The sequence below is a fragment of the Pundamilia nyererei genome, unplaced genomic scaffold, assembly GCF_000239375.1.
Source record: "Pundamilia nyererei isolate P.nyererei 1_Seehausen unplaced genomic scaffold, PunNye1.0 scaffold00041, whole genome shotgun sequence".
NCBI lineage: Eukaryota > Metazoa > Chordata > Actinopteri > Cichliformes > Cichlidae > Pundamilia > Pundamilia nyererei.
Window position 1 is genome coordinate 1,642,893 of NW_005187442.1, and position 24,717 is coordinate 1,667,609.

Below are 24,717 nucleotides of genomic sequence, written 5' to 3' on the forward strand. Positions count from 1 at the left end.
TTTTGATATACCAACCTCAACATCTCGGGAGAAGTCACTTACAACAGAACAAGCTGCTGTTAACCAAAACGTTGATACACATTCATATGTGTTTACAACTACATTAGAGAGCACAATAAAGTGCTCACTAAATGTTTACACACTGCTAAATGGGGAGGGGTGGAAAACAAAGTGTTCCTGGCTCTAATCTAATCTCATCTAATCTAATTTAGAGAAAATGTGGGACAGCTAGGTCACAAAATTTAGTATTATTAATAACATGATGTTACACAAGTTCAGTCATTGTAGATGTTTTCTTGTATTAAATTAAAGGAATTGTACAATTTGATTTTCCACGTGATTACCAAAGTGTACTCCTGTTACCAAAGCGTAGATGATTACAAATAAATTACAACAAATCCACCACAACCTTTTCTTTCTACACATTTTGTGACAATATTTCTGTATATTTTGTATTTGTATCATTGTATCTGAAAATGCAGGTGCATCAGTAAAAACACAACAAAGAAATATAAAAAATAAATAAAATAAAATACAATGTTGTTTAACAGGAGAAAAAAGAGGAACAAAGGAGTAACAGTTTGAAAGCTGTTACATATTAGCAGTAAATAATTAGTATCCCCTTCTATAAAAGCATGTCTTATTTGCACATTAGATTTGCATTTTCTGCTGCTGTATTTCAAGACATAAAATGATGAGTGCAAAGTTAAGTAAACAAACATGCAGTAAGTTTGACAGCGCAAAATGAGTGGGAAGGAGCAGTCATTGAGTCTTTTCATGTCCGCTCATTGGCTGGGTGTCGTTACGTTTGTGTTTTGTTTTGCCCCCTCCGGCATCCACAGAGGAAACCCATCCCTCGTGAGCAAAGTGCACGACAGAGGGGGTGCTCACCACCGAGGCCCTGTTCTTCTGCCTTGTCATTGGTCACGGCAAAACCTACATCAGTTTAAAACCAGACACCACTTTCTTCACACAGCACAACCCCCTAAAAAGAGAGCTGAGGAGGGAGAGGCTGCACGAGAGATAAGCAGAGTTGGTCTCAGGATGCCTGCATATGCCACCAACATGAGGACAAAGTTCCCCATCATAGCCTTGATTTTGGAGATTATCACCATCATCCTATTTGCGGTATTTGTCGTCTATGATGATGGGGAACATGGACACCATGACTCACACGACACCCACAATAACACTGACCATAAATTGGAGCCTATGGACCTCTACCCCAGTAAGTCTACCTGGAGTCGCATGCTTGCTTGCTTGCTTGGTCAACATTTTATTTCTAAATAGATTTTTATGAATGCTACATCTGTTATATCACAGTGTTGAGACTGCATCTAAAAAAAAATTTAGACTAAAAGCAGAAAATATTAGTGACACTGAAATTTTACAGAAAACAAGATGACAAACATTTTGCTTGTTTCTCATAAAAATAGCAAAGTAAACAAAATTTCCACATTTATTTTTACTTTCTTTTTCTTGAATAAAATAAATTCTATTTTAGGGGTCTAGTTAATCAATCAGTCGCTTGCAAACATAAATTGGAGGTTGTTTGCAGCGCAGGTCAACTAAATGCAATAAAAGGAGTCATGGGGTTGAATTCTCATCTGTCACAAGGTCTAATCAAACACATGCAGCTGAGAAGACAAGTGAATCCTGTTGGGAAAGGTGGAGGTCACATGTGATTTCATTACTGTGTCCAAAAAAGGCTCATAAAGGACAGTCAGGTGGAAGCTGGAGGTTTTGTGCTGCATTCAAATTGATATTTTTCAAGTTATCCTGCAGTAGCTTTAGCATTTTTTGTGAGCTCTGAGCGGTTTCTACAGTTTAGCGGCTTCTTTGCAGCTTGTGCACTTATCTGCATTCAGATAGCTGCGGTTTTACTGCGTGAGTGCCTGCTCACGATTGGGTGGGGCGGTTGTGACACCCAAGAGATTAGCTCAGTATTGAAGCTGACCGTATCTTCTTCTTCACATGGGATGTGTAAGTCACATACGTTGACTATCAAGAAATAAATTCTGAAGTAAAGATTACATTTAAGGCCAGACTCTGCTGTGAACTCTGCTGTGTCTTTTCTGCACAAAACTTATGTTATCTTTGTAACACTCTATTAATTCCCAGTTAGTCATAAAGGAGTAAAAAATATGCAGTGATTTATCTTCAAAAGTTCAGAAGGGATACTTGTTTTTGGAATAACAGGCCCAGAGCTAAAACTTTTGCAAAATTTAAATTATGCTTGATAATCTAAAACCATTAGCATTTAAACTGGGACTGCGCAATGTTAGAAAGCATGAGGCTTGGGGTTGCATGCTGAAAGAGATCCATTATCTCACACATCCCAGACTTCTGCAATTACAAGCTCAAAGGACAACAAATAAGCAGTTAAAACATGCAATTTGCAGAAGTAAAATTGTGGTCTAGTATGAAAAAATACCTCACAAATGTTGTAATTGTGACTTTTTGTCTTTCATTTCTTCTTAAAGAGTGATTAATATGCTAAATTAAACATTAAAGTAAAGGAAGACTTTGACTTAATACTTTGTAAAATGAAATAATTATTCATCTTTTTTTTGCATGGCTTGAAAAAAAAGGCTGCACAGTTGCACCTGAGGTGTCTCTCGCTTGTCTTGGTTCAGCCAGTTCTTCAGAGGATTCGCGTTACCTAACATCTAGGCGTGGTGCCAGTCACTGTGGCTGCTTTCCAGTTTTATCTCATCCCCGTCCCCCATCTACTGTTCTACAAAGAGAGCAATTCTGACTCACCCAGCTGAGAAACAGAGAGGGGTAAAAGTGCAAGTTCAGGGGCAAAAAGATTTTCTTCAAAACAGCTTCATGGAGATAAGCTTAGTCAGATGTCTACACATCAGCTTGCAGGTGCAGATGTCTTCAAAATGCTGATTGTTACTGCTAATTAAGACTGAAATGGAAAGATGTGACTCTCTTGTGGTGTTTGGTTTTGACGTTGAACTGTCAGAACCTGGAGCGTTTTTATTATAATAGAGCACACAGTAATCAGATGTTGAGCTATCAGGGCTTTTAAGCACATATACAGATTCCTGACTAAAGCAGATGTGAGTGGGTTTGTATGTTTCCCAAATACCCAAGGATGTGTTAGAAATTTGCTGACATTCTATATGCAGAAACAGTTTATGGAAATAGATGTGGATGAATTTAATCTCCCCCATTATCGCCATTTGAAAGCTGCTGCTTGCAAAATAATGTACTCTGATGTAAATGGCGCATGGGAGCCTGACGCTTTAAACAGCTTTAACGCACCTACGTCTGAGTTTGGGCTTTTTCGTCTAGGGGATAAAATCAAAATGTTGAGATTGAGTTCACATTCAACCTCTATTTTTACTTTTCAAAATGCTAAATCATGATAAATAATACTTCAAACTTTTAACATAAATGTCTATCTACAAAATATGAAGCAGATGATACTTTTATAGTATAATACAAGGCCACAGCTAGGAAAGGCTGATCTTGATAGCACAAAGACTGGAAACAACTAATCTGACTCTTTTACAAGTCAACAAAAATCTCCAAAGTTTAATGTTTAACACATTTTATGTAAGTGTAAAAACAACATGTTGTCAGACTGTTTCTTGGCAGCGTATAGTAACATCCTCCAGTCTTTGCCATTTGTCTGATAAACCACTGACAACTTTGTGGTAATAACACTTCAGCCATTAAACAGATGAGATGTAAAATAAAGAGTTTTAGAGGCTTAAACTGGCAGATCTTTTTTGCTTTTCTTTAGAGAGTTCAAAGTTGGTCTTCTCCATTTTCAGTCTTTGTGCTAAGCTAAGCGAAAAGGCTGCTTTATATATTACACATGAACACAGCAGAACCACAGACTGTATATAAAAGATGGGCACACTCACATTGTTTCTGGTCTCATTATGTTGAAGCTGTAATTTTAGCATTTTGGCTAAATGCTAATAGAGACAACAACTAGAGAAAACTGTCTGTAGCTCTTTTTCTAGAGACAGACTAGACTATAGTTGGATGCAAAAATAGAGTCCTAAACTATCAGCTAAACTTCATAACCTTGGTTAGCAAGTTGCATTCATAATGTATACAGAAGCATAGTGCAGACATAGTAGACAGGTAGCTGCTAACTGGTGTTGAGAGACGAATGTGCAATACCACACAACAGGCTTTTCAAAGCTACCAACACCAAAAACATGGTCAAGAGGTCTAGTCCAGTGATGCTAATTAGCCTAGTGAAGCTTAGCAGACAGCCATTCACTGTCCAGCTGTTTATATCAGCACATCAGGCAGTTAGAATAGCCACACCCCTAAATAAACTCACCCACTCTCTTCTATCCATACACCAAAACCTTATTTGTACCATGCTGTAAGCATGTTTACTTTCACTGTGAAGTTCAACATTTTAAAACTAAACTAGCTTTCAGATTCTGCCACCAGTGGCCAGCAGAGGAACTGCAGGTGTTTTTTGCACTTGTTTTAAGTCAGTTAAGTACTCACAACTAACTAAGAACAAACAAACTGAGAAACAGCTGTAAAAGTATTCTTTAAGGCTGCAACACAGTGTGTCCTGTCTAGACAATAACAGACACATTGTGTGCTCATTATGAACTAAGGAAATACAGTCTGTCTGCATACAGCTTGATATATTTTCCACATGTGAAGCTCATCATAGCAAGCTTAAAGCCCTAAGGGAAACAGAAGTCTCCCTTCCTGCCATGATGATGACTCAAATCCCCCTAAAATGTATTTGGCCTTAATCCAGACTCATCTATCCTCACTTATCAAAAAATTATATATATATATACATGTGTGTGTGTGTGTGTGTGTGTGTGTGTGTGTGTGTGTGTGTGTGTGTGTGTGTAATCAAACAGGGGATATAAGATGAGCAAACTCCAAACCTTGCTGCCTTTTTCAGTCTAACGGCTGACAAAAAGAGATAAGAGTGCACAAAGCATCCCCTCCCTTTGAGACATCTTAAGTTTAGACTTATTAACATCATATGCACTTAATAGAAAAGCACAAGCCCATAACCCCAACAGGGACAGTGGGGGTATTTTCTCAGCATGCCATTCATAGTGTGATTGAATTGCTTTTCCACCTGACAGGTCACAGCTGACAATGAGGCCACTGTGGACAGAAATGAATCCTGAGAAGTCCAGCTACTTCTCAATAAGTCATTTAAACCACAAAGTTAAAAAAAAAACAAAAAAAACATACCACTGTGAGCAGCAGGGTCGCAGCAAATACTTTACTTTGAACTGAATAAGTGTTTCATTCAATTCAATTATAAGACCACATTCAACTGAGGTTAAAGTGGGACTAAGCTAACACAGCATTAACTGACCTCCCTTCTCATGTCCCCAGTGTTTCAGGACGTCCACGTGATGATCTTCATCGGCTTCGGGTTCCTGATGACATTTCTCAAGAGATACGGGTTCAGCAGCGTGGGCATCAACTTGCTCCTGGCTGCCTTCGGCCTGCAGTGGGGCCTCCTCATGCAGGGCATCTGGCACCTGGAAGGGGGCAAGATTAAAGTCAGCATTTTGAAGTATGGCTTTCTTCGCTGCACATATCGCTTTTCAAAAACAACTGCTATAAGAAAAATGCACATGGCTGGCTGTAGGTTTGGGGTTCCTGTCATGATGCAAGTCCCCAAGACTTGCACAGCCTTCTACATCATTACCAAGTACATGCTAAATAAAGCCAATTCCTGTACATGACAAGCTCTAATAGATCACAGATGATGTCTGTTGATGTTTTTTCTAATAACTTTTGTTCTCACTCCTGCAGAATAATCAATGCAGATTTCAGCACAGCTACGGTCCTGATTTCATTTGGCGCCGTTCTGGGTAAAACCAGCCCTGTGCAGCTCCTCATCATGACCATACTGGAGATCACCATCTTTTCCGTCAATGAGCATCTGGTGGTTGCTATCATGGAAGTGAGTTCATAGTAGCAAGTGCATGTGTGTCCATGAACTGAGCAAAAAAACATAAATCCCCACATAACAACCATGAATATTCACTGTTTTATCAAACACTACTGTGGGTCTATCATGCCTTTCTCTTCAACAGGCTAGTGATGTTGGAGCATCTATGATCATCCATGCTTACGGAGCCTACTTTGGCTTGGCAGTGGCTCGAGTACTTTACAGACCAGGTTTAAGAAATGGACATGAGAACGATGGATCTGTTTATCACTCTGATATGTTTGCTATGATCGGTAAGAGAGCACAGAAAATAATTCTGTGATCATATATTAAAATGTGTTTACAGAGATAGTTTTCCCTTCTTTCCCGTGACTTTCCCTCCCTGGTGCATCACTGGCCTCCAATGGAAGTCAGACTTATGCCATCTAGTGGACACAGACAGCTGTGCAGCATGGACCTTGACATTTCCGTTTTCAACATCCTCTTCTACAGGAACCATCTTCTTGTGGATGTTCTGGCCCAGCTTTAACTCAGCCATCGCTGAACCACCGTTGAGCTACACTCAGCTCACTGCAGTGATCAACACCTACCTCTCCCTGGCCGCCTGCGTGCTCTCTGCCTATGCCATCTCCAGCCTGGTGGAGCACAAAGGAAAACTGGACATGGTCCGGCAACTTTACTCTAATAGTTGTGACAGCGACAGTTCACAGAGTTAAAAGCAGAAATTCAGTCATACACTTGTCTTTATGTCTTTCTACTGCACAGGTGCACATTCAGAACGCCACCTTGGCTGGTGGTGTTGCAGTGGGAACATGTGCTGACATGAGCATCGGGCCATTTGGAGCCATGCTGATTGGGCTCGTAGCTGGCATTATCTCCACCCTGGGATTCAAATACCTAAATGTGAGTCAAAAGAAAGACAACTGGTACAACCTGGTACAGGCTGAATCTGAATTAGCAATGTGTACTTTTGTTGGTGACTAAAAATCCCCTGTCATTCCTTCTCTGCAGCCTATACTGGCATCCAACCTGGGTATCCAGGATACCTGCGGTGTCCACAATCTGCATGGCTTGCCTGGCATCCTGGGCGGGCTGGCTGGAATTGTGGCTGCAGCTTTGGGGAAAAAAGACGGGTAATAGTCACCTCACGCACTAAAAATCTCACCACAGTATTATAATAACCCATATATACACACACATAAAAGCAATATGGCTTTGACACGATTTACTTCATTTAAAAGTCACTTCTTCTCATCCTGTCTCCTTAGTGCTAGCGCTACCATGCAAGCTGCTGCCTTGGGTTCATCCCTCGGGTTCGCTTTGGTTGGGGGTACTATTACAGGTGGGCAGAGGAGATTAATAAAACTATAAATGTTACACCCAATGGCCAAATTGCTCAATGGAAAGACATTGAGGTTTAGAAAAGGGTGATCAAACATTCATTTTCTTCTTTAAGGTCTAATAATGAAGTTGCCTTTCTGGGGACAACCTCCAGACCAGAACTGCTTCGATGACTCTATTTACTGGGAGGTAAGAAATCCCATTCCTCATAAATATTATCTTCAGGTCTCTGACTGTCTGGTGCGAGTGGCAGAAGGCAGATTTGTTTATTCAAGTTATTAACTCAGATAGACTTGGTTCATATATCAGTATAAGTAGAGAAAAAGTGAGCACATCCAGGCACAAAAACTACACATACCTGACAAACACCGTGTTTTAATAATTAAAGTATTAAATTAGAGCCAAATAATAAGCAGTCAATCAGTATATCATTAGATACAGATTTTAATTCACAGAAACACATTGTGCATATCATGCATGTCCATAAATGCATTGTGCATTTGTTTGAACTGTATTTTGCGTGCCTGGTGACCATTTATGCCACAGACAAATAATTTGCATTGCTCGTTTTCCAGGTTCCTAATGAGGAGGAAGAGAACGAGGAGAGCCTGGCTCACGGAGATCAATCAAAGCACAAAGCAGATGTTTAAACAATTGCCCACGATTTTGCCTTAGCTATAAATGAAGACGTTTTTTAAAAAGTCACAGTTCAGCTCCACCACAAGACCAAATATCAGTTTGTTGATGCAGGATTCGCTTAAACGTGGTGCTTATTCCATTTCTGAACTGCGAACCACGCACAAAGTTATTTTCATCATAGTAAAGTTTGAATTTGTATCGGAAAGAGCACTTAAACATTTCCGCATAAAAGCTAAAAAAATATATATATATATAGATATATATGCATGATAAAAATTTTAAATTTGGTTAAAACTTCAGGGATTTTTTTTTTTTTACACTTTGATTTATATTCACGAACCGCTCCACAGCTTCACTGCTGACACACTTGTATAAGCTCTTTTTTTTTTATTTCATTTTATATGATAAAAAAACATAAAAGCATGTTTACTATATGATTACAGTGTGTATTTTTCTTATACATTATATTTTTCTGTAGAAGCTCGAGCAGAAAAACTGCGCTTTGACCTCACTGGAGCCCAGTCCTCATGTGAGAGGTTAAGTCAGGCATTGTAAAAACCAGCAGTGTGGCTCTGAAGTGTGCAGGGACAGCCGTATGATATTACTGCAACTAATAAACCTTCCTAGCATTTTCTATCTTTCTGAGCGCAGCTGTAGAAAAGTTGATTGGCTGTCACTGGGTGAGCTGGGGTTTGTTTTTCACTCTGTTTTCTGTTCAGAGCAAATGTATTCCTACATGTACATACAGTTTAGATCTTAGACATGGACATGGTCAGTTTTATCAAAGCTTTAAACATAGAAACTGGTACTGAATATTTTTCAGATATTATTCAAACAGTATAAAAGGAAGCTACCTACCAATATGCAGTGCCACGATGGCAACAAACAAACTGTCATACCATAGATAGTATCATAATATCCACCATTTTTCTTTCCTCTATTGTTGTGAAATTTGTGCACTGTGCACTCCCTCAATCTAGATTTTGAACAGCACAACGGCAAAGCACTGCAGGACAGGTTAAAACACGGGACTGAGCGCTAGATAAAACTGACTTAATGATTTTCTTGTTTTTTCTCAAATGATCTATGATGCTCACACTAAAATGCATCATGATTTTGTATTTTTATACAGCTAACATGAGCTCTTATTTGTATGGTATACTATTACTGTCATAATAAACATGTTTTTGTACAGTTTTTGTGGTTATTTTAAAGCATGTTTCAATTATTTCAAGTTCTCAGTTTAACTAAAGAAATGTTATGGGAGGATTTTTTTGTTTTGTTTTGTTTTTTGTCTTGGATTTTTGCCCTCCTCTGTATAAGCAATGAGAGACAGAGCATAATTTAAATTCTACACAATATAACCGAGTTAAATGATTACCAGAATGACGTCAGTGCATAATCTGACTCTTCGATGGGTGCATGGCTCAATTATAACTGCAATTTCTCCGTTTCTTATTGATTTCTTTGATGGATCGCCATGAAATTTTGTTCAGACATCCATCACTCATCACTGGACCTGCAATACACACAATATACATGAGCTCTGCAGAGCCCACTACATGAGCTGAATTATTCGTATTAGAGACAACTAAACAAACAAACATCTGAAAATAAATGCATGGAAATTTTTATTAGGGGTCACCAAAGAAGATCATCTTCTTCAATCTCACCTTATCCATAGTACCTTCCTCTGTCACACAAAACCCTCTACGTGTGTTTTTGTTAGCGCCACCACCTCCAAACCAACTATCATAGCAGGTCTCACTTTTTATGAAACTTCCCCTTCACTCCTGCCACTATCCTTCTTTTGCAAATCACTACTAATACTCATCTCCACCTACTCCACAATGTCTGCGTGCTCTTCTTGCTTGGGATGGTTGACCCCAGGTATTTAAATTCATCCACCTTCGCTCTTACTCCTCCTTTCTTCTTCACCTTCCCATTCACGCACGCATTCTATCTCACTTCTTCTGACTTTCATTGCTCTTCTCTACAGAGCATAAGTCCACCTCTCCAGGCTTTCTTCCAACTACTTTGTACTCTCACTATAGATCACAGTGTCATCTCCTGCCTGACCTCATCTGTCACCCTGTCTATCACCACTGCAAACAAAAAGGGATTCAGAGCCGATTTTTGATGCAATCACACCTCCACCTTGAACCCATATGTTACTCCTACTGCACATCTCACCACTGCGTTGCTGTCCTCATGCAGTGTGGGATGAACCTACAGCGTTTGTGTGGGACAAAGAGAGACACGTTCACAATGCTGGGATGTTGTGAAATATATAATATAGAATGCAACTTTTTTAACATTCTTACTAAGGAAATATAATAATAATAATAATAATAATAATAATAATAATAATAATAATAATAATATGATAAAAGGTCAAGTTTATTCTCATTTATCACTTGTGATAGTTGCTGTATTCGAATATAGCTGCTTTTCTCACTGGTAACAGTCTTGGTAGTTTGGCATACCTGTTTTAAACAAATTATGACTCAGACATATTATGTCAATTCACATTATATTTTCTCCTGTGCAAAATTGAAATACATGTCTAGCAGGAGAAAAAATGACCAAAGATTTTCAATGATATTCATCAAAATCTGCAAAGCTGTAGCTTGCAACCTTCTTTAGTGCACATTGCATTTTCTTGATTTTATTTTATTCATCTAATTAGAATAAAAAGCCTTCTTTTCACATACACTGCTTAAAAAGGCGAATTTTAGATGTATCTCCCACAGGACCTGTTAAAATGTGGAACACTCTCTCAAGATATGGGAGAGGAGGACAAGGAATAAAAATATACTTGTCTGCCATTCCTGTTTTCTAATGAAGCATCACAGTTCCTCTCTTGTTAACCTATCATAAGCTTTCTCTAGACCACTTATTGATTAAATTATATTCAAAACTCCTTCTCTTTATTTAAATATAATAGTATAGTAGTATGTTTTCATCGAGCAAACACAAGCAGTACGAATACTCTGCAATGAATAATATCTCTGTCGCCACTGGGGGGCGCTGTGATAGCTTTCGGTTCTTCTCGCGCCTTTGTTTTGAAAGTAGCTTGTACCGGTGCATCATGGGATACAAAATGTTTCCTAAGGTAGCTAACTAGTGCTAATTTACCGGAGATAACTGGTTATAAACTCACAGTTTACGCCTTCTTAAAGTCTTTGTAGATAGAAAATATTAATATAATTTTAACTGCACCCAACTGTCGCTATGGTGAGTACAAAAGCTCAGGTTTAATAGCTTATAGTGGGGGTTTTTTTAGCTGTAGCTCTGTAAACGTAGCACTGTGCAACGTTTTTGTATATCCATATCTCCGTATTCTTCCATTTATTTGGGGTTTTGTTATTCGTAGCTTTGCCAGCTTATCCAGGAGCTTTAAAGGGTGACCTGTTTCTTGTCACACACAAAACCCGCACATATACACACACGCAACACAAGCAATAATGATTTCTCTGCGTTTGCAGTCGGCAGAAGCGGACTGTAGAGTGTCCACCTCCTCCAGCTCCAGGAAGGATGAAAGGAAAAGATCCAGAAGCACAGGCAAGTTTCCCCCCAGTGCTTACCGGTTGCGCTTTCATTTTATTTATTTTTATTAGAGTTAACAGCCGAAGACACATGTGACGTTACGGCTGGACATAGATAAATAAATGAATAGATACTTAATTGATCTCAAGGGAAATTATAGCAGCCGACAGTGTAAAACAGTGTCTCATGTTGGTGACTGGGGATCAAAGAGTAGACTGATTGTTGCTGAGAAGAAGGAAAACTGACTGTTAAATTAGTGTTTACCTATTATGTTTACTAGTAGAATAGTAGATGCAACATATCTCTCCAAATCTATTAAAAATTTGACTGAAAGTCTTCATTTTTTGTGAAGATATAGCAGCAAAAATACATAAAAAAGACTGAGTTCACATTAGCAGAAAAACAATAAAACAGGACACATTTCCTTTATGTTTCACTGCACCTAGAGCTATATAAATGCTTAAAAATAGTCAAAACCAGAGTACAAACTATGTTTGTGTATGTCATATTCAAAATTACACCTTAGTAACCAATTATACTACCTTACTGTGTCTCGCTTCCAGACACTGTCAGTCAAGGGAAATGATGAATGGCTGCATTTGTAATTTTGTAAATATGGCTTACGTTAGTTTATTGTGTAATTACATTTTTGTTTTGCCCCTTTTTTTCAGGAAGAGAAAAAAGGAGGCGGAAACGCAGCCGTAGCAGATCTTCCTCATCATCCTCTTCCAGCTCATCATCATCGTCTTCGTCTTCGTCTGCATCGTCATCTTCATCGTCATCTTCGGGTTCTTCACGGTCATCCAGCCGAAGTCGCAGCAGCTCTAGCAGTAGTGGTAAGTGTGCACTAAATGTCTGAAATGTATCTAAAGAGTCTTTTTTTTCCTGAAGTTTCTCATCACAGTGCTGATATCTGTTTGGATTCAGCTTAGTGTGTTATTTCTGTTCCTGTTAGACTCTCGCAGTAAATCCAGAAAACAGTCCAAGAAAAGGAGAAAGGAGAAACATAAAAAAGTAATTTACTATTCATTTGTTAGCTTATATTGCCAAAGAATTTTTAAGCCCCAAGAAAACTGAATTATGCTTTTTTCTTTTCTCTCCAGAAAGGGAAGAAAGAGAAACGGTCTAAACGTAAGAAAGAAAAGAAGTCAAAAGGAGAGGAGGACAGCTCAGGACCTGTGCAGATCTCCAAGGTAGGAAAACATTCAGCAAAAACCTTTACATGTTTCTGTTAGACGAGTGTGTTATATTGGTGCATTATATCATGTAAATATATTCATGCATTTGCAAACATTTCTTTCACAGGAAGAATAGAGTGATTCATTTTTAAGATTACGGACTAGCACTTTAATCATTAGGTGTTCTCACAATGGCCAAAGATGAATTATAGAATAAGTCTATTCATCTTTATTCTTAGAATAAAACATGCAACAATTGCTACTCATCCTCCTCATCTTTGAGGTGGGAATAACAAAGCACACAAGCACCTGTCCAAATGAAGCTCGCCTCACCATAAAGTCCCCTCCAAAATCCTATAGACCATAAAGGAATTCTAATATCAAAGCCATCCATAATAGGTGGTTATATTCTTCATTTTACAACTTTGTTTTTAAAGAGTTCTGACTCCATCCTGGCTAATATGACAGGCATTTTAAAGTCAGAACACCCAAACGTTTTATTCTTTAATTGTTTTGATCCATATTTCTTCATACTGTTACTGCGGGTGTGCATCTTCGCGTTTTCCGACATTTTTATTCCATCCTTAACTTGGCTTTTATTTTGAAAATTGACCTCATTCTTTATTCTTTTCCTGTACCTGACTTCCTGCCATCCTCATACGCCATGTGCAGCTTCCATGCATAATAAACTCAGTGCTGTGTTAAGCATCACAGAACAAAGAGCTGTTTCTGGGGCATGCTGTGGTGCATTTCTTCAAATTGCAAGTGTTGTCTTGAGTACAGTCTGTGTTTGCATTGATATTGGAATGTGATAGTGCCTGTCTGGCATTTTCCTGGGATTAGTTAGAAGTTGAACTGATAAGATTCTTTAAAATTCTTTCAGTATTTGAAGGACAGGAAAAAGGGCAAATACAGCATGATTTCAGGGAAGAAGATAAAGATGAAAGTAAAGAAATCAAAGAAAGACAAACAGGTAAGCAATCAGATGTGCCTTTTTGTAGTTTATAGATTGTTTGTTTGTTTTTTTCACTTGTCTTATGTGTGCTTTGTTTTCTTACAGCGAGACAAAAATCGAGCAGAGCTTCTGGAGTTCTTGAACTCTACCCTGTAATCCCGCTGTGAACACCGGTCCTGTTTGTCAGGCCCAGACACCTCAGCAGATCTCAGGAAAAAATAAAAGCAGAGTTTTCTGAGAAGGAAAAGATGACTGTAAATTGAGTTGCCACAGAGAGGCAGCAGCAACGTTGCCAGAGTGCAGGAGGAGATATTTCTGTGGGCAAAACAAGAAGCAGTCACACCGCAGGCTCATGATGTAAGCGGTGTTATTATTAAGCAGTTGGGTAAGTTCATCTGTGGTCCACCAGATGGAAATAAAGTTGCTCACCTGCCTCTGACTTCTCAGATTTGCTCGCAGTTTGTCATCTCTTTCAAAAAAAGAACTCCCTAATTAGGTCGCAACATACCATTTCACAAAATACAGAATTCATTCAGTAATTGGTTCAGAAAAGATATGGGCTTAGATCTATATGTGTCTTCCATGTGTGAAGCTGGCTCCAACATTACCCACAGTGTATCTCAGCCACCGGCAGCCTGGTCGGAGTCTCACGTAGCAACAAAAAGAGGACTGATCAAGTCACACCCTCTGATTTTCTTTTTTAATAAACCTGATTTAAAGATTTGAAAACAGACTTTGCTGTTCTTCTTTCAGCTCTTAGTTACTTTCCCCATTCATAGCAGCCTTTCTACATTTAGAAAGGTTTCGTACGTTCATTTTCTGCTTGTAGCTGATGAGAATTGCGGTTGCAAAAGTGCAAGTCTGATTGTGTGTTGAAATAAGTTTTTAACATGTATATTATGTTAAAAATGCGAATCGACTCTGTATTGTTGAATTATTATAGTAAGTCTTATTCATAACCATTTATTCTCTCATGAACAATGTTTCAAAATCAGTTATTTTTATTGTATTGACATATAAAAACACAGACACTGTCAGTTCCTCTTGTATGGAGATAATGTCAAGATGTTTATGGATGATGGATGAAACCTTTTATGTATTGCTGAATAATGGTGGGTGACAAATGGAGCAGAAACAGCAATTAAAGTGCGTCAAAGCTTTTACTTTGATCTGACAGCCTTTGATGATTAATTCCTCTTCCCCCAACCCCTCCCCTCCAACATCCTCTTGCAAATAAAGAGCACAGGAAGAGAGCTTTCAGTTCACCGACCTTGGATGATGAATTATGTTCCTGGGTCCTTCTGTGCAGTTCAGGAGGGAACGTGTGACTCACCTTCTCATTGGATTAAGTCATTTGTTTTAAGACTATTTTCCTTCTATACAAAAACTGTATGAACAAAATTTATAGCCCAGCCCTGCCTGTGTAGTCTGACCTAGCACCAAGTTTCTCCTCCCAATAAACAGCAGTTTAAATTAGATTAATTTCCCTATTAGGCTACATTAAAAAGCCCTCAGTGCTTAGATGCCAAATCTCTGCAAAATGAAAGAGGCATCACTTCAAGTAGTGATAATCTCATGAAAATTCTTTCAAGTACGGAAAAATATTTAAAATATGATAAATTAGAAAAAAGACACTTCAGATAAGAGAGTAAAGCAGGGTCAAATGCTGATTGGTACTGTACTGTAAAACCAGGCGGACAGATGGACTCATCCTCTCTCCTGGTGCAAAAGTGGACACTGCTACAAAGCATTAGTCCTACTGAAACGTCATTATCATCATCATCACCATCTCTGTCCCGTGAAATCCCGCATCAAACAATCTTACTGCTGCCGGTTCCTTTGTATCTAAAGTCAGGCATGCTCCACACTCTCTGCATCTTCTCGTCCTTGTCCATCCCTCTCTCCACGTCCTCTGACACGGTTTTGAGGTCGCTTAGACCCGCCCCTTCAGCTGCAGCAGAGGTCAGGCCCACTGTGCTTCCAAACGGGTTGATCTTGATCCGCGATCTAAAGTTCATGAGGGAAACGCTCATGGCACGTTTGTTGTTCCACTGGCGAGCAAGTCGCTCCGCCTCCTGCTCCTCCTTCAGGTGATCCAGAGCCTCCATGAGGACAGAGCGAAACAGACCAGAAACTTCATGCACTTCGGGCTCATTGGCCTGCATGGCCTCCCTGAACCTGTGCAAAGAAATGAAACAGTGATTGTGTGGTTGTCAGTGCGATGGTTTTGTAATTGGCTTTTTTCTTTTGGTTGTTTTGTGCACCCTTTCTACAAAAAGACGCCATTAAAAATGTTTTTCATTTAAAAAATATGAACATTATTAGCAATTAGCTTCTAACTAACTCATACAACAAGTTTGAATCATTTAGAGTCACATTTCCCACCTCTATATACTTGTTAGGTTCAGATGCTTGTAAACAAAAACATCAAATCAGCTAATCGCACGGAAGCAGCTCAGTGCATTTAGGAATGGAGACTTCATAGAGACGACCTGCTGAAGCTCAAACTGAACATCAAAAGGGGCAAAAGAAAGGAGATTTGCTACAAGACAGACTGGTCTAAGTATTTCAGAAACTGCTAATCTGCTAGGATTTTCCTGCACAACTATCTAACAAGCAGTTTTATTAGATGAAATCTGAGCATTGTGAGATAACAAATGGTGGAACCTAGGTTCTTTGTCTTGTGTCCTTAATGAGTCCAGTGGAGTGACAGCAGATGCCTTTTAATACAAACGTGCTCACATTATAACACCTGCTTGCTCTTCTAGCTGTGAATCACTTGAGATCCTCAAAGCAGGACTGTCTATATATATGCTTTGCTTTTTTTTTCTTTTCTTTTTTAAGTAAAGTGCACGTGTGAAAGCGACTATGGTCAAATGATCTGATAAAAGGATGCCGGTCAGAACTAACGCTGGAACTGCAGTCAGTTAATGAGCATCATCATTTTCTAGCAAATTCTGTGTTTCTTTTGTCGGTACGTTCGATAAATGAAATCTTTCACACGTCCCATGACATGTAATGCTCAGAGCCATCTTAACCTGCCTGTAACAGATGAGGATCCACGTGATGGCAAATGTTCCTCCTCTGCCAACTAGTGCCTGAGGCCCTAACAAACCTTTAAATAGAAAACCTGGGAACCAGTTGCTCAGTAAGTACTTCAAACTGACTCATAATTGGCCTTTTGATCAACTCATGCTAGCTCAGATTTAGCATCTCTGATGTTGCTTTTATGATTCCAAAAATAGAATTTTAGAAATACAGTAAAATATTCCTATTAAGGATACAATTTAGTTTGGCAAGAAATTTTAAAAGAAACGGAAATCCATCCTTAGGGCTTCATATGTCATGATCCTGGGCTGACTTCTCAACCCTAGTAATCTCACTCAATTATAATAAATACTAGTTAAATGTATTATCTAAGGTAAGATGTTCAAAAACGTGTTATTAATGTGTTTGGCTGGCACAAAACTTTTCTTTTCGGTTGTAAAACAGATTAAAAATTAACCAACTTTACCAATAGAGTCAATCAGTTTCATTTTATGTATGAAATTGAGTAAGTTTAATATACATTTAAAGATGACACTTTTAACAATTCCACAGAAATCAGACTCACCAGACAGAATATCTAACCTAAAACTGCTTGTTTAAAAAAAAGAAAAACCACTTATTTTGGGGCGGGGGGATCTCCCAGTTGCCCTGTGGCAGCTGGAACAGGCCCCAGTCTCCCTTCTACCTTGAACTGGACAAAAATGGATGAATAAATGCAATTTTACTTTGTTAAATACACTTTATAGTAAGACAGCTGAGTGCTTTGCCAACATGAGGCAAACTGAGATTGCAAAAACATGGTAATCTTGGTCCCTGCTGTGTTGGTGACTTCCACTTACCATTTAGCACCTCACCTCTTACTCACATTAACGCTGTTAAACTCTAACAAGGCACCTGGAGCCTCTGCAGCTTTCTACGAACAGACGCTAAGATGAGTTCAGGAAGTCTCTGTCGGAGATTAAATGGCTTTGAATGCACCAGAGCATTAAAGTCACGCGTCAAATGACGGAGAAGCTGGCCATCTTATCAGTTTGCCTCACAAAACCTTCCCCTGGTCTGTGCCAAAGAAGACGCTTAAGTGTGTCTCGTAAAAGTGTTAACACAAACAGAATTAGGGAGGGGTTATAGTTGGTTACAGACACAGACCAGTAGCCATTCCTGTTATAAGTTTTTGAAGACCACCAGAGTGCCTCGTGCCTAGTTGATGCAATGTAGTCTCAAACTGTCACAAAAGATTTTGTTGTCTTAAAAGGAATCAACACAGTCAGCGACAATTCTCAGGTCAGTGTGGATTTTAAATGATACTCAGTTGGTACTAAAGGGTCTAAACTGTGCCAAAAAATAAGCCTCATGCATTACACCACCAGGAGTTTAAACACTGATACAAGGAAAGATGAAACTATGCTTTCTGACCCTACTATCTGAATAATGTACCAGAAATCAGGACAGGAGTGGCGCTCAATGTGGTCTTCTGCTGCTGTAGCCCACCTGCTTCAAGGTTTAGCGTGATGAATAACAAGGTGTATTCAGCATGGTTGCGCATGGTTGCATAACCATCAGCTTGAAGTCTAATCATTCTCCTCTGAACTGCCGTTCACTGGATATTTTGTCTATCCAGTTTAAATAGCTCCACTCTGATGCTCAATTTGAACTTCAGCAGGTTGTCTTGAACATGTCTACCTTTCTAAATGCATGAGTTGCTGCCACGATATTTGCTGATTAGTTATTTGCATTAACAAGCAGTTGAACAAGTGGAAGTAATGAAGTGTCCAGTGGGTGTGTCTATAAATGCCTGAGCGGGAAAAATAAAAAAAAAAAGGCCAGATCCAACTTAGCCTCTAGTACTTAGGAAGCATGCTAACACAGCAGTCCCCAACCCCCGGGCCATGTGAGTCGTTTGGTACCGGCAGAGAGTCGAGGCTCGGGTGTGAAATTTATGTTTTTTAGGGTTTTATCGGTTTTTATCGTTGCTGTCCCCCCCTCCCCCCCGTCTGTTATGAATGAATGTTCTTTTTTTGCTACTTATCCGCAGCACCTTACAGGCCAGTCCGTGAAAATATTGTCGGACATAAACTGGTCCGTGGTGCAAAAAAGGTTGAAGACCGCTGTGCTAACACACAAAACCAAAATAGCAGTAAACTTTGTACCACATTGGCTTGTTAGCATTGCCATGTTGGTTATGGGTATTGTTACAAAAAATAAATACAATTATATATTTAAATACATTCTTACAACATTGGTGATCTTATCTTTCAACTCGAAGCACAAATCTTTTTCTAATAAATAAAGCTAAGGTTAGCATGCTTGCTAGCTAAATAGCTTTATTTATTCATTGCACTGTGTGAATGTATGTGATTGTGCTGTCATTATTATCCAGTGTTAAATAATGTGTCAATAAATTTAATCTCTGAGTTCTTTTTTTCTTCTTCTTCTTCTTAGAGAATAGATGCTAACTTGTAGCTATCCTCATTCATTTCATAAGTAGCCATGAGATAGTAGCTCTGAAGTCAAACTGTCTTCACATTTAATAAAATTAAAGTAGATTTTTGGCGACAAGGAAACAATATGGTATGCTGCTAAACTGCTATAGTGATTTTCATCTCACGCCTACTCACTATCACCTTACTTGAGTATGACCAGCCCACAACAGGATGGGGGCACCTTGGCACAGAGGTCCTCCAGGCCAAGCCTCTCGCCTGTACTGATGTTGTAGGTGGACCGGGGCGCGCTGGCTAGCCAGCTGTAGTCGACCCCAGTCTTTGTGCGTCGGTACTCGTTCTCCCTCTCTCGCTGCTGCTTCTCAGACTCCTTCAGCTGCCAGCTGAACTCGAGCATCAGGGTGTCGGTGACCACGTCGGCCGGGTCCCGGCGGGGAGTCCGGTAATACGGCTCGTTCCAGCTGAACCACGAGGCCATGGCCGCGTCCTCCTTCACTGTTCCCTAATGAGGGGGAATGACAAGCAGACTTCAAGTTTATTTCTGAAAGGCTGTGTCTGTGAGAACAGAGCATTCATTCAAACAGGCCACAAAGTCAAAATCAGCCTAATCCCAGATCAGCTGAACTGAGCCCACATCAGCTGACAACTCAGCTGACGCTCTTTTATGCATCCAACTGGCAATACAGGTTGTGCTATTTAATCTGCATTAACCTGCCAGTTCCTGGACATCTGCAAGCCACTTTGCAACCCACCTCTGTTGCCTGCTCTGCTCTGTGAGCATTTTTGCTTCTGCTGTCCCAGAACAGAGCCACACTGCCAAATATGAATTATAGCAGATGGAAATAACATTCTTATTCTCAATCGAGTGATAAATAAATAAATAAATAAATAATGTGTTTAGAAAGAGACACGCTTGAAATGTTTAATTAGAATCTGTGGATGTTTGAAAATGGTACCAATAAAACATAACAAACAGCACAGGGTTGACCTGCAACGAGTTTTAATGAACATTCATTTTGTAAAACAAAGCATCCTCTGAAGTGTGTTCGATATCTGCATATTTTTCAAAAAGACAACATCCACCATGCTGCGTCGGCTCTTTGTTCTGCAGGTGTCATATCCGCTCCAAAGGATCTCTATTCAAGCCCATCAATAGTGGGCCTTTTGTTAGCTTGTATTAAAAAGCACAGCTGTGCAGGCCACTGATTCATGTGTCGTGAGTCATTATTCAGGATTTTAAAGCATTGATTTTACATGATGGGACTTTGGCACCTTTTTTTTCTAAATGAAAAACACTGTTTCCGATTCACAGCTTTAAAGCTTACAAATCTAAGTCCCATTTTTAGTGGTTTTTCTAGTATAGATGTTGTTTTCAGCATGACCAGCCCCTTTAATGCTTGACCACAGTGTTTTTATGGTAGGTTAATCTATTTACATGCTGGAGGTATCTTCTGGGCCACATCAGTTGTACATGCGCCTCCAGGTGCTGTGGCTACAATAAAACATGCGCTGAGCAAAGGTTTCACAACAGAGCGATGGAGTGAGATTACAGCCCTACCTCGACCCCAAGTGGCCAGCAGTTTAACCCCTAAAAATGGAGCAAGTAAAATAGTCACTGCATCAGTATGTTTTACATCAGGAAGGATAAAGGCTGCATTTTTCAATCTATCAAGTAATCTGAAAACAAAACAATCTGATAGCATCTTCTTTTTAATCAGATGTCCAAAATATTAAACTTGCTAGGAAGTAAAGTCAGAAAATAAAAAAATTAAAATAGGTGAGTCTTTTACAGAGAAATGACATAAACTAAAACCACAAAATAACCAAGCATTGAAAGACCTTTAATCTCAAGTTGTTTTTGTAATATTTGTTAATAAATGACCTAAAAGATCACTGGATTTCCAGCCATTGTCAATTAATTTCTCTGTCAATAGCAACCATTTGAACTGACCACTCCTTTCAGCCCTGAATTGGAGACTGGTCTGCTGCTCTCTTTCAGGACTCCAAATCTAAGTGATTTCTTATTTATAAGTGGCGTGAATACCAGAAAAAAAATACATGCCTTCTTGAAGTCAGTTTTTTCAGCCTTTATTTTGAACCAGCTTGTTGCTTCAAAGAATGCCTTACCTCTTCCTTGTTTCTGAAGTTTTCTTTGGTCTCCACAAGATATAAAATCACCGTAGAGCCGGACAGTAAAAGTCCTCAGGAAGCAGAAGAGCTGGGTGGATGTCGAAGAGACTGGCTGAATGAAACGCAGAGAGAAGAGAGAGGAGAAATGGTTTTTCTCTCGCCTCCTCTTCCATCCTCTCTCAGCATTATCGCCACCTCTCGCTCTCCCCTCCTCCTCCCAGGAGCCTCTCTGGCCTGCCTTTACTTGTTGCAGGAGGTTGGGGGCACCATCTCCAATGGGAGCCGTTGGATCATGGCCCCTGATGAAGTGCTTATGTAGCTCTTTACGATCCACCGTTGCCATAGAGACACTTGTAAGCCTATTTGTCCACAATAAGCTCCATCAGCTGAAAAGGGAGCCTGAGAGCGATGAAGAGGCAGATAAACAGGACAGAGTGGGTTGAGCAGCGAGAAGGAAAGAGGAAGACAAATCAAAGAATGTTGTTCGGAGGACAGTGTTAGTGGCGTGGGAGCTCGGCGGTGCACGGACAGCACATGCGGGAGGTCATCTTGTGTAAATGAACAAATTAACTTCCCGCAGATAATGGGAGTCACTGGGTTACAGTGGATGGTCCTGAATTTTTGGAGGGGAGGAAATGTGCTAATTACAGGAGGAAATGTTTGTCAGTGTGTGTGATGCACAGGATAGAGTCCAGACTTAATGTGCAGTTGTTGTGTAGGAGGAAATCAAGGTTTGTTGGCTTATTCTGTGTGTAGGTGTGAGTAGCAGCAGCAGCAGCAGCAGCAACAGCAACAGCAGCTAACCTCTGACAGTTTCCTTCTGTGCATTCTCACTCCAACCTTAAAATCCTCATCACCCTTCCATTACAGCACAACACCATCCTCCTCTTTAGCGATACACCGCTAAATAAAATGCTGCATGAACCGCGACCTCTGTTTAGTCACTGCAGAAGAATCCATTACTGAGAATGCTCACTAAGTAAAACAAGAGAAACATTTATATTCACTGCTGCATCTTCCAATGATAACATGGTGACACCAATATAAAAAGAAATAAAATAAAAGCTCTAAATGCGTCACAATATTTATGGTTCATAAAAATATTGCAGCAAACAATTCAAGCAGGTCTGAAAAGTACTCTTTTTTCACAGTGACATGACAGTAAGTTAGCGTAAACAATACTCACTGTGAATACATGCATTACTACATCTACTATTTCTTGCTATTACAACAGAAACAGGGGCTTGAATTTAGAAAGTGTTGCGTCCTAAGTGCCTGGCTAAATGTAAAAAAAAAATTGTAATCATGTTGAGGAACTATTGAGGAAGTCAAAAATCAAAAAATCCAAAGATTATGTAGTTAACATTCCCCATTTACTTACCAGTCATTGTATACACTTTATCTATCTCATATCCAGAATCATCAGTTAGCCCAGCATGGATGTCTTTGAACTATGGGAGGACACGAGAGCATCTGGAGGAAACATGCAGGCACAAGGATAACGTACAGGCTGCACACAGAAAGGGCCCTCGAGTTGGTAGTGCTAACCACTATACAGCTGCTGTAGTGATGCCAGCCATGAAAACTCAAAATGTATTCATAAGAATCCTGTGGGCAACACTTGGCAATGGTGGGGAGGAAGAACTCCCTTTGAACAGGCTTCAGGCAGAACACAGATTATAGAGAGACTGTTAACAATAAATCACAGCTTAAGCTAATATCGTATCAAGGGATAGCATTTCCCATCATGCCATGAGGCTTAAAGATAAAGATGAGATGGTTTAGCAAGCTGCACCCAAAGACCATATGGGTGCATTACACAGTCCCAGAGGCCTGCTAATGAGCAAGATCCAAATAAAATCCTAGAATTTTACACACAGTCAGTCAGTATAATTATATGGCAAACAATATGGCATAGAAAACGGTATTATTTGTAAGATAAAGGCATTATAACTACTCCAAAAGGAATCAAAAGCACAACCCAGTTACTCCAGTTAGTAGAAGTGAAGCAAAGCAGAGAGCTAGTAGCTACAGCCACTTGTATCGGCATCCACCACCCAAATCTGTCATGTGAATAAGTATGCAGTCACTGCGTTAAGAGTATGAATATAAAACACAAAGAGCTTTTTCAGTCGCCCAGGCAGCTGAAGACATTTATCCTCCGTGCAGATAGAGTGAAAGTGTGTAGGGGGAGGGTGCATTGTCTGGATTGGAACTCAGCCACAGTCTCCTCAGCCCTGCCTGATCGGGTGTGGTGCATCTCTAACCAGGTTAGCTCCACTCACCTGTTTCCTGGAAGAGAGATAAAGACAGTGCGAACAAGGAGAACAAGAGTTCACATAATTCAAGTCTGTCTGCAGTCAGCACACACATCATATGAAAGACGTATGACATGCTGCAGCACTTCCTTGTGTTTCTGTAGCGTTTTTATGAAGGCGCTTTAAAATGAAGAGGAAGTATTTTTCTGTAAATAAGTTACAAAGTGATTTTTTTAAACAGGACAGATTATTACACCAAGCAAAACTATGGTTAAAGTGCATAGACTCTACACTTTTAGAAAGTATACGGCTCCTTTACTGGAATGATGAACAATAATTGTCGGTAACACTTTATAATACAGCCTGTCACTTAATTCTCCTGTAATTAAATTGAATATCAGGGTATTATATTTGAAATTATAATGCAATTATATTTATCTGCAAATACTTAAAGGTAGGTGCACTAGAAATAGGGGTAATAGATCAGATTATTACAGGAAACAAAAACTATTAATCTGCAAGAAAAATTTATTAATCTTTAAGTAATTATAATGCGTACCTCATTTTAAATAGTGCCTGATTAATTTGAAATATTGTATAACTTAAAGTATGTGACAGGAAAGGAGATGTAAATTATTCTGTACATAATTTCAAATACTGCATAAGTAATTTTAAGTAGTGCAAACGTAGTGGAAAACATTCTTCATACTTAATTGTAATTGTAAGTAAATGTAAGTATCGCATAACTTTAAGTAATGCCTAAATTCTGGGTATTGTGCAGAAGAAGTGGACAAATTATAATGTAAGTAATTTTAAGTACACAGTCATTTCACAGAAAAACAACCAATATTTTCCCACCTTACATTGTTAGCACACTGTACCTTTCAGGGCTTGGAGGTAAGGGGGTAACAAACCTGACTTGTTACCCCCTTATTCCATCCATCCATTCTCTGCGAGTTATCCTTTTCAGGGTCGCGGGGAAGCTGGAGCCCAGCTGTCTTGGGGCAAGAGGCAGGGTACACCCTGGACAGGTCGCCAGTCTGTCGCAGGGTTAACACATAGACACAGACAGCCATTCGCACTCACATTCACAACTATGAGCAATTAAGAGTTTCCAATTACCTAAAAGTGTTTTTAATGTAGCTCTTAAGTCAAGTGGGCACTCTGACCATTTTCTTTTTGTACATGGGTCTAATCTGTTTAATAATAGTAAACTACAACCTAAAGATCCTGTGTCACCTACAGCTCATGATTAAGT

At 39.5% G+C, this 24,717-nt stretch overlaps 3 protein-coding genes across 4 annotated transcripts; 2 read left to right on the plus strand and 1 right to left on the minus strand.

Annotated features, from left to right (window-relative positions):
• Positions 1–935: 935 nt before the first annotated feature.
• Positions 936–8,180, plus strand: rhag (Rh associated glycoprotein). The gene is made up of 10 exons (XM_005731072.1): positions 936–1,228; positions 5,359–5,542; positions 5,785–5,935; positions 6,069–6,216; positions 6,416–6,588; positions 6,689–6,826; positions 6,935–7,056; positions 7,192–7,265; positions 7,380–7,453; positions 7,840–8,180. Exons 1-10 carry the CDS (start codon positions 1,045–1,047, stop codon positions 7,912–7,914), a joined length of 1,323 nt encoding a protein of 440 aa, XP_005731129.1. The 5' UTR covers positions 936–1,044; the 3' UTR covers positions 7,915–8,180.
• A 2,765-nt stretch (positions 8,181–10,945) lies between these two features.
• Positions 10,946–14,745, plus strand: LOC102202960 (protein FAM133). 2 transcript variants are annotated; one of them, XM_005731074.2, is made up of 7 exons: positions 10,946–11,018; positions 11,392–11,467; positions 12,124–12,288; positions 12,408–12,466; positions 12,556–12,645; positions 13,514–13,603; positions 13,691–14,745. In XM_005731074.2, exons 1-7 carry the CDS (start codon positions 10,995–10,997, stop codon positions 13,739–13,741), a joined length of 555 nt encoding a protein of 184 aa, XP_005731131.1. In that variant the 5' UTR covers positions 10,946–10,994; the 3' UTR covers positions 13,742–14,745. The 2 variants fall into 2 exon arrangements, with proteins under 2 accessions (XP_005731131.1, XP_005731132.1); XM_005731075.2 differs by having other exon boundaries at positions 10,956–11,140.
• Positions 14,569–23,213, minus strand: rd3 (retinal degeneration 3, GUCY2D regulator). Its single transcript, XM_005731073.2, has 3 exons — positions 21,199–23,213; positions 19,260–19,573; positions 14,569–15,763 (listed from the first exon to the last, which is right to left on the minus strand). The coding sequence occupies exons 2-3, from the start codon at positions 19,547–19,549 to the stop codon at positions 15,397–15,399; spliced, it is 657 nt and encodes a 218-aa protein (XP_005731130.1). The 5' UTR covers positions 19,550–19,573; positions 21,199–23,213; the 3' UTR covers positions 14,569–15,396.
• Between the last annotated feature and the right edge of the window lie 1,504 nt (positions 23,214–24,717).

Coding starts and splice junctions, on each gene's coding strand:
- LOC102202960 (XM_005731074.2), top strand. CDS start 10,995: ATGGGATACAAAATGTTTCCTAAG. Junction 11,019..11,391: donor GATACAAAATGTTTCCTAAG/GTAGCTAACTAG, acceptor CTGCGTTTGCAG/TCGGCAGAAGCGGACTGTAG. Junction 11,468..12,123: donor GAAAAGATCCAGAAGCACAG/GCAAGTTTCCCC, acceptor CCTTTTTTTCAG/GAAGAGAAAAAAGGAGGCGG.
- rd3 (XM_005731073.2), bottom strand. CDS start 19,549: ATGGCCTCGTGGTTCAGCTGGAACGAGCCGTATTACCGGACTCCCCGC. Junction 15,764..19,259: donor TGTGGGCTGGTCATACTCAA/GTAAGGTGATAG, acceptor TTCTTTGCACAG/GTTCAGGGAGGCCATGCAGG.
- rhag (XM_005731072.1), top strand. CDS start 1,045: ATGCCTGCATATGCCACCAACATGAGGACAAAGTTCCCCATCATAGCC. Junction 7,057..7,191: donor GCTTTGGGGAAAAAAGACGG/GTAATAGTCACC, acceptor CTGTCTCCTTAG/TGCTAGCGCTACCATGCAAG. Junction 7,454..7,839: donor ATGACTCTATTTACTGGGAG/GTAAGAAATCCC, acceptor CTCGTTTTCCAG/GTTCCTAATGAGGAGGAAGA.